Below are 10,381 nucleotides of genomic sequence, written 5' to 3'. Positions count from 1 at the left end.
AGGCTTGATTTTCAAGCTACTTGGCTTGAGCTTGACTTGATTTCAAGTCAAGCAGTTTTATTGTGTAGTGTCACATCAATAAAAAAATGATGAAGTGAGAAAAAACCTTGCAAAAAACACTTTTATTTATTTAACTCATTGTATAAAAGAACATGAATTAAATCACTATGAATCATATATGTGAAACGTATAGCCATTTTTCCAATCCATTCTTTTAGGAATTATAAAGATAGTATAATTTAAAGGTTTATATTAATCTGTATTTTCAACTCATTTTGGGCACTGCTTACTGCAAATGTTTTGAAAAAGGTTATTAACTAAAAATTTAATAAAAAATCTACTTGATCACCGTTGGCCTTTCTAAGGTTTCCTTTGGGACTTAAGGAGCTATTTTATTGAACTAGAACCAAATATAAGCTCTTGATACGCATTGATCCTTTGCAGTATTTGTATTGCTTATTCATATTTCAAAGAAGAAAAATTAATTAATGAAATTTGATTCATTCTATATATTATATATTATAATATATAATATATATATATATATATAATATATATATATTCTATATATTATATATTATAATATATAGAATCCAATAGAGAAAATATTATAAAATCAATAGTTTTACAATAATTACAGAATTAAGTATAATTTTGCAAGGTATATTTATTTTTAAAATTCGTTTCATTATTAAATTCGGGACCAGTTTTGAATAAGAGGTAGATACATATATGCTATCTCCTGATGAGTTTATTGATAAGTCCTATTGATAATCAGAAGGAAGTTTCATTTATTAGTCGTTATTTTCCTCATATTCTACGCCCATGGAACTGAACTCGTTATCGAACTATTCTGAAACGATTTGTCAACGCTGCCCGAATAATAACTAGTCCCATCAGCGCAGGCTCGACTAGTTTACAGCTCAGTTCTGGCTTGCAACTAGTACGGTTATCGTTTACGATATTTCTAATTTTCACTATCACAACACCATGGATGATAAAAAAATGTGTATAAAACTGATTAGGTCCGTGAAATCAAGACCGTGCTTGTACAACTTCAATATTATGGAATATTCAGACAAGGATTTAACCGAAAGAGCATGGGATGAAGTTGCAAAGGAAACCGGTATAAACGGTAAGTTACCATTCGTTATTCGTTAGCGTGGCGTTTCGTTCGTTTGATATTTGAGAAATGCGTTTCTTAGTTTCATTCGATAACAATGCATTGGTGGTAGTTAGTAATATCAAATCAAAGCTCTATTCTATACCCTATACCTAATTTATTAACAGGTTTAAAACAGTCTCAACATTTCGAACATTTATCTATCTTCTGATGGGTGCTGATTTTTCTATTACTGACCAAATTTAAAGAAAAATGCAGAAAGTGTCTCAGTATTGCTTATCATTTCATCAGCCGAAAATTTTATATAAATTGCAGTTCTCCCAACCCAATTGAATGAGGATTCTATTTAATGTCGAAATACCTTTCTAAATCCAGTGAAATAATTCGACATGAAAATTTTTTATATCATGAACAAAATTAGCGGGACTTTAGAACGAGGAGAATCGCTTTCTAAAAAAGATATAGGTAATTGATTATTTTCATCGCAAAATAGAAACCCTCCGAAGTTGGAGAATGTTTTATTATTCAATTCTTTCAATATTAAAATTATATACTATTGAAATATGGAATGATAAATATAAATATAATGAAATTATTATGTAATGGCCCAGTTTTAACCAGGCATCAAGTTCATAAAAATTTATATAAAAGAATTTTTTTATGTATGCCTCGCAGGCATTATTTTTGAAAATAAAATACTCAACATCTAATTTTTGGTACAAAAAGTCACTCCTTACAACCTCCACCAATCATTTTCAATAATTATATCATAAAAAGGAACATGAATGAAGATATTTTGGTGGATGCGCTTTTAGCTCATGTCTTAATAATAAATGTATTTGTGGCCATCGACCTGAGTCCTTCAGCCAATCATGTCTTATTATCCTGAAGTTGAGGTATTCGACCTCCACTTAGTGAAATTCAAATTTAAAATAAAAAATTAACTTGAAAGTCTTGATTCGCACAAAATATCAATTCACTTATGAAAACGACGATTCTTTTTCCACATTTTAGCTTGGTGAGTAGGTACTGATGAAGATTGAAACTAGAAACTAGACGGTGTACCTATGTAGAGGGTGGGCAAATAAGCGAGGTAAGCGGCTATATCTCAGGATCCACTCATCGTAGAGACTTGCGGTAAAAAATTTTAACACTAAAGTGTACAAGATAACACACTGGAAATTGTTTTGAAGTTCATACATCTACCGCTAGGGGGCGTTATAGCTATCGTCGAGTAGAGTAGAAAATGGATTTCACTTGAAAATGTTTCATATAAAGTTGAAGAAAAAAATCATCACTGTAATCCTTGGAAAATTCTCTATCTTTTTGAATTGTCACTTTCGATTTCACGACATCAAATAAGGGTAGGGGAAAGGAAGGAATCTGACTGATTGAAATGCCTGTAACTTCAGTTTGGATTAACATTTTTGAGCGAATTAGATCTCCTCTAAGAGACAATATCTTGTTGATTAAGCAAAAAATATACTCATGATAAATTTGTTTTTGCTGCTTTCGATAGGGGGCACTCAGTCAGAAGTTCATTGTTTTGTTCATTTTACTCCGAAATTTCAAATGTAATAATAGGATTTTCTTAACAGAAACAGAAGTTCCATCAAATTTGCATGAAAAAACCTGAAGGTCGCAAAGCGATAGTTTCAGGCGTTCTGGAGTTATGACCGAAAGAAGAAATTCTTCAACTGATGCACTGCGAAAAACCATATTGTGTCTTTAGGTTCTGACAAAAACAGAAATCTCATCAAATTTGTATGAAAAAACCAGAAGGTCGCAAAGCGATAGCTTCAGGCGTTCTGGAGTTAAGGCCGAAAGAAGACACAATTTAGTTTTTCAGTGCATCAGTTGAAGAATATCTTTTTTCGGCCATAACTCCAGAACGCCTGAAGCTATTGCTTTGCGACCTTTTGGGTTTTCCATACAAATTTGATGGGATTTCTGTTTATGTCAGAACTTAAAGATACAATTTGGTTTTTCGCTGTGCATCAGTTGAAAAATATCTTCTTTCGGCCATAACTTCAGAACGCCTGAAACTATCGCTTTGTGACCTGTAGGTTTTTTCAAGCAAATTTGATGGAATTTCTGTTTCTGTTAAGCAAATCCTATCATTACATTTGAAATTTCGAAGTAAAATGAACAAAACAATGAACTTCTGACTTAGTGCCCCCTATCGAAAGCAGCAAAAACAAATTTATCATGAGTATATTTCGTCCTCAATCAACAAGATATTGTCTCTTAGAGGAGATCTAATTCGCTCAAAAATGTTAATCCAAACTGAAGGTACAGGCATTTCAATCAGTCAGATTTCTCCCTTTCCCCTACCCTTATTTGATGTCGTTGAATCGAAAGTGACAATTCAAAAAGATAGAGAATTTTCCAAGGATTACAGTGATGATTTTTTTTCTTCAACTCTATATGAAACATTTTCGAGTAAAATTCTTTTTTCTACTCAACGATAGCTATTACGCCCACTAGCGGTAGAGGTATGAACTTCAAAACAATTTCCAGTGTGTTTTCTTGTACATTTCAGTGGTAAAAATGTTTACCGCAAGTCTCTACGATGAGTAGTGGATCCAGAGTATAGCAGCTTACGTCGCTTATTTGCCCACCCTGTACACCGTACCTTTGTATAAACATAACTCATTTGAGCCCTTTGAGTAACAGTGCAAAGTTCATCTTATCACTTATCTTAGCACTTTGACCACATTTCGAACGCCTTTTAAGTTTACCTATTTCGTGTTTTAATATAATTGATCCGGGAAGTGGTGCCCTCTAAAATGAGATATTCCTGAAGATGAACTAGCTTGATATGAAGATTTCTATATGTTGGTTTTTCTCCCGTTTTAACATAGAATGATAAGTTGGCTGGCATCAAGAGGTCTGTAAATTTCACAGGTTGTCTCGTAACTCGGGTTGAAGAGTGGGCCATCATTGACAGCTATTTTATGATTGAAGATATTAAAAACTATTTAGGAGTGGCTACAGACGATATACACGATCAAACTAATAAGAAAATCCGTGAAAACCCACGATTTCATTACAATCAAATGTTATTTATTTGAATGTGAAAATCGAGTGACGTCACGAATGGTTGGCGCTGATTGGTTGAAAGTTACGAGACAACCTAAATCTATAAACCTTGGGCTGGCATTACCATAGAAACTGTCAAATATGCCTTATTCCTGAAGAATATCGAAAAAAAAAATAACCATTATTTCCTTGACTATAAAAGAAACGGAAATGAGATTTGGGGTGTTGATATGAAATACCAACTTCAAGCTCCTTACAAAATTTCAAGCTGATCACATCATCAGAGCCAAAGAAAATTCAAGAAGAATATTGGAAAAGAATTACTCAATATTATATTTTTTATTTTCGGGCAATGTCTCACCAATAATTGTTTGTTGGTTTTCAGATCGTCAATAGTCTGAGGGTTATCGCCATAAACAGGATCTTTTGCATAACCTATAAATTAATCAAAGGTGATTGTTAGCATAGCCACCAAGTAAAAAATGTGCTGAAGAAAATTCTATGCAAAAAATTGTCATCCAAACCTAATCGGCATAATCGCATTCTAACCTTATAAGGATGGGATGCAACTTCAGATGTAAAATACGCCATGAAGTGCCACAAGAAAGGCCCAAATGTAATGCTTATCAAGAAATGGATTAACACTTTTTTTGAATATGAAATGCATCTGTCAACCATGACCTGCCTGAAAACTACTTACTATAGAATAGGGCTGGGAATCATGAATGAATGATTTGAATATTCGAATAATCATTGAATAATTATTCGAATAATTGCATTTTGCATTATTCGAATAATCATGAATATTCACTGAATAGTTGAATAATCAATGACTACTTTTCTATTCCTGAATAATCAGTGAATAGTCGAGTATTCACTGAATAGTTGAATAATCAATGACTACTTTTCTATTCATGAATAATCAGTGAATAGTTGAGTATTCACTGATTATTCAGTGAAAAGTTTTCTATTCAGTGAGTAATTGGATATTTATGAAGTTACGAATGAAAGTTTGAATGATCACTTGACTCACTATTCAGGAATGATTAAAACAAGGTTTTGTGATTCACTACGGACAAATCGTTTCATTAATATTAAAATTACTGGAAATTACATAATATTGAAATTGATAGATACAATTGAATTAAAATTATAAATAAACTCCTGTCAGTGTTCGGAATCCAAACAAACAAATTGTCATTCAAATTAGTACGTTGTCGTTGAAGAAATTGGCTAATTTTGATAAATAAGATTATTTGAGGAACGATTTTACTATTAATTGATAGACAGAAGAAACGAGATTAATGCCGTAAGTTCGAAATTGAGGCTCAACTAATGAACACGGCTTTTTACAAAATCTGGGGAATGATGCAGGATTCAAAGTTACTGGTATTAACCTCGTTCCTTCGATCTATCAATTAATACTGAAATCGTTCCTCAAATACTCTTATTCATGAAAATAAGCCAATTCCTTCAACGAGACCGTACTGATTTGAATGACAATTTATTTGTTTGGATTCCGAACACTGACAGGAGAACCAAAAATGGCGGTGTATGACGTCACACTAATAGATCGTATATGGCGAGAGGCAAAACACCAAAACGATTATACGACGTCGCAAAAGGTATATTCACTCATCAAAACGCTCGGATTTTATTGATTCATTAAAACATGAGTTCAATCACTGAATATTGACTGAATATTCATTGACTAATCACTGAATAATCATTGAATAATCACTGAATAATCATTGAATAATCACTGAATAATCATTGAATAATCACTGAATAATCATTGAATAATCATTGAATAATCAACGAATAGTTGAATATTCATGACTACCCATGAATAATCAAGCATGAATAGTTGTTTGAATGAATTATTCGAATAATCGAATAAATTTATGGATGAATATTCGAATACAAAAAGGCGAAAAAGTCCCAGCCCTACTATAGAATCATGATTTTGTACTAAGTTTCCATAATTTTTACACGTACGGCAGTAGATAAACTATACATATTGATAATAGGTAACAATCAACAAAATGTATGACACTTGGCTTCAGTATTCTGACGTGAACTCACAATTTCAGCGTGTTATGGGTGACTTTACTGGACTAGCAAAAAGTAACTACAATGATCTAAATAATACACTAAATAACCGCATAAGTAATTGTTTTAATGTTTGGACAACGTTGAAAATTCAGTCGATTTTCAACGATACAACGTTGAATCAACGTACGTATTCCCATTGAGTATATCATGATACAAATGAATGAGCGAACCTTTAAAACACGCAAAATCAGTTTATATCAAATTATCAAACAGAACTGCAATCCGGATGGCAGTAAATTCCCATTAGAATACTGAAGCCAAGCAGCGCCGAGCGCGGTTATTACTTGGATGGGGACCTCTTAGGTTAAGACTCTTAGGTGAATATTCTTTCAGTGATCTCAGGATGAAACAACGCAATCCCCTCAAAAAATTAGCTTGAGTCGAGTACGTCGTCAAGCATTGTATTTGAAATATTCAGAATGTACCAGAATAATTTAAACGTATCTATTTTTTGTTATGTAAAATACTCAAAGATACATATAAACAATTTTTTATACATATATTTAAGTTGTTCGATCAACTTTTGTTGATATCATATTAAAACCCTATTTATACGATCAAAAACAACGTTCAATATTAATATGATACTTCCTGTAGATAAACATTATTTTCTGCTACATTTTTACTGATGATGAACGGTTGGTTACACAAACATTTCACAACTTTATATCAACGTACTTTTGCCCATTGAGTACCTACATAATACATTAGAGTTTTCTTATGATTCGAAATTTCAAGAGATATAAAAATGACAGTTCTATAGAAATGGAGTTATAGAAACCTCACTTTAAATTTGTAGCATCCTTAATAGATTCTATACAACATCCAAACTATGAGCTTTTGGGAGACGAAAACGTGTTTGGTTCCCAATTTCTGCCTGAATGGTTGTTAAAAATTTATGTACTCTCTTTTTGAATTCCAGTTCTGTATATTCTTTAGTTAATTTAATATTTTTTTTTTCAGTTTACAAATGCAAAGAGAAATGGAGAAACATGAAAATTGTTTTAAAACGTCACTTGAGGAAAGGCGTGATAAAAAGAAGAAGAAAATATTACCTGTTCGATTATTTGAGATTCGTGATACCTTTCATGAAAGTCGTTAACCCTGAAATATATGGTCAGTCTTCCAATATTAATGAAGAAATGGAGAAATATACTATCACAAGTGATCCCCTACCAGAAGCTACTGAAAATAATCCACCTGAATTATCTGCTACATCTCCTACTTCTATGACATGTTTCGATTCTCAAAATCATGTTTCCTTAATAGATCACACATATAATAATGACTCCATGATACAAAACCAATTTGAATACCATATTCCCGTTCACAGTGAAGATAATTCTCGAATAGGAAAGGTATCTGAAGCAACTGCAGATACGAAGGAATCCTATATTGAGTTGAATAACAACAGAAAGAAGCAGGAAGAAGAGGCGAAGAAAGCATTCCTTATGAGTTTGTTACCCGATTTGAATCTAATGAATGGACAACAAACACGCTATTTTAAAAAGCGTGTCTTAGAAGCCGTAGATGAAATTCTGGACGAAGCTATGCCAAATCAATGAAGAACCAATAATTAAATTATGATTCATGAACTGAATCATTGTAAATATTCAGAATAATTTTTTTATTAGCTACTAATTCAAAAAAATTTTGCAAGCATAACAAACATTTTTTTAAAAATTGCATTGGATATTTTGAAGGGTCAGCTCAAAAAAAAAAATACATAATTGTGAAATCGATCAATATGTGGTTGTGAAAAGTGATATTATGTCATGTCTTCTGACGACAGAAGAATGTGGAATCTCATATTCCTATTCCATCGAATTGCCAATGCTATTTTCATTGAAGGCAGAATGAAGTACTATGAAATCTGAATAAAGTTGTTATTATTAATTCGAGTTACTTACTGATATCATCTCATTCAATTAATGTCTATTTTACCAAATACTGATATTTCATAAACCTAGTACTAGAACAAGACTCGCCTCTGCACCATTATACAAATGTATCTTATGTTATTTATTCAATTTCAATGCATTTAGGAATCTGACATGTATTTTCTACTCAGTTATTTGTGGATGTATTCGAATATGGGGTATTCGAATTTTCAATGAAAAATTTATTAATATTGTTTGTAGACATGTTTCTTATGAGTAGGTTAGTAATTGAACATAATCAGAAAAATCAAACTTTTGGAAAAGTGTAAAAAATTAATAATGTGTAGCAAGGTCTTATGCACATTCAACAGTTTGGTGCACTTGTTTTTGCCATAGAAAATTGAGGATATCTTCTTACATCATATCGCTTTCTCACCTTTGCATTGCGTTCATGCATGCCCAAACACATATTGGTTTCATGATTAAACGATTTGGTGATTAGAATAATTCTAATTTGTATTTAACAAAATGGTGCGACAAATCATTAGATATCAATTGAAATAATCAATCCACAATATTCCCCATATTATGGAATTATACTGCAACCAGTATAGTCCATAAACTAACATTCCTTTCATTCGAATAAACCTGAAAAAATTTCTATTTGCCATAGTTCTCTCTTCCAGTTGTGCAAACGTAAGATATAGTTATCGGATATTTGGATGCTTTGAAGCTCAGGACCAAAATATTCAATATTGTTCAAGTTCAGTTCATATAGTTCATCAACATTCTGGCAACATCAAATGTTAAAGCCACCTAAAAAATAAACCCTACATAAATATTTGGGTAACTTTAAAATTCTTAGATGCGCTAAACGTACATTGAGTAATGTTGAATTCTTGGTTAATAATTATCATTCTGGCGTTTTGAAAAAGGGCATAAGAATGAATATTCAAGTTGAAATTAATAATTTCATCTACAGTTCACTGAAAAAATGTTGTAATTTGAGCTAAAAATAAGAAAATTATGAGACTTCAAATTTTACTGAATGATTGTATGTCATTGATGCACTTCAATTTTCTAAAAGCTTTATTTGACCATTATAATTAACAAAGCAAGCAAGGTGATTCACCGCGATGACCTAATAGAAGTTTATGATATAGTTTTCCATAAACGTCTAATAACTTTTTGCTGAAAATTGGCATGTTGTGTGGTTTGAGATAATGATCTTTCTCCCTGAAATATTTTCAGGTCTCTACAACTTCCGGTTATACCGGAAACAGACTACTACTTCCTTATATCAAATGGCACACCCAGTATATCATTTGATAATTGGATAGCTTTTTTGATGACAATTTCAGCATTATGCCATACCTTGGTAAAAACTCAACGGTTCATGAGTTATTGGGATTCTTATGAAAGAAATTGTGCCGATGGGGACATTTTTTTTTAATATTTAGGGAAAAAAAGTTTTTTTCGAAAAAACCCTTATCATTTTCGTTTTTGCAAATACGTAGTATTATAAGACTGTTTGTAGTTTGGATCAAAAATGTACAGGGTGTTCATAAGAAGATCATGAACTTGAACAACTCAAAATATTGGAAATATTCGGACTAGGTGACAGTCAAATGAAAAATATTTAATAATTTTTTTATATTCAAAAGAGTAAATTGAGAGTAATGCAGAAATGGAAAGATAAATTATAACGACTAACACTTCTCTAGTTCAATTCAAAATGATTATTATTGGGTATTATTTGGTTTCAGCACAATTTATATTATTTCTGATTTCACTTAATTTGATGATGATGAATATCGAATTTTTATTAATTGACGTAATAATTGATTGATTACTATTTTATCTAATTCATTTGGCATTTTCATTATATAACTCAGGAACAACTATCTATTAGTTTTCTAATAATACGCATTGGCGTTAATTCTTATTTTTCATCTCAATTAATATGTAACAAGCTAGTTATCTGGCATTCACTCAGTGCGAAATGAAGTCAGTAGCGTACCATTATGTTATTTTGAAATGTATTACATCTCTTTTATATATCCAACTTACCATCGCATTTATGAAAGATACTATACCAATCCAAAAGGATATAGAATCAAATACCCCCATATAAAATAATCAAAATATGAAATCATAGAAGCAAGAAGCATGAAATAATCCAAATAATTCAATTTTAAAGCTCATTCGCTGTATATTCAGT

At 31.6% G+C, this 10,381-nt stretch overlaps 1 protein-coding gene across 2 annotated transcripts; it reads left to right on the top strand.

Moving 5' to 3' along the window:
- The first annotated feature begins 909 nt into the window (after positions 1-909).
- LOC123671513 lies at positions 910-8,176 on the top strand. Of its 2 annotated transcripts, none has more exons than XM_045605395.1 (2): positions 910-1,135; positions 7,244-8,176. In XM_045605395.1, exons 1-2 carry the CDS (start codon positions 991-993, stop codon positions 7,843-7,845), a joined length of 747 nt encoding a protein of 248 aa, XP_045461351.1. In that variant the 5' UTR covers positions 910-990; the 3' UTR covers positions 7,846-8,176. The 2 variants fall into 2 exon arrangements, with proteins under 2 accessions (XP_045461351.1, XP_045461352.1); XM_045605396.1 differs by lacking the exon at positions 910-1,135 and adding an exon at positions 7,032-7,164.
- The last annotated feature ends 2,205 nt before the right edge of the window (positions 8,177-10,381 follow it).

This window comes from Harmonia axyridis, chromosome 1, assembly GCF_914767665.1.
Source record: "Harmonia axyridis chromosome 1, icHarAxyr1.1, whole genome shotgun sequence".
NCBI lineage: Eukaryota > Metazoa > Arthropoda > Insecta > Coleoptera > Coccinellidae > Harmonia > Harmonia axyridis.
The sequence above is the reverse complement of the archived record's forward strand: the minus strand, read 5'-3'. Positions and strand labels throughout refer to the sequence as shown.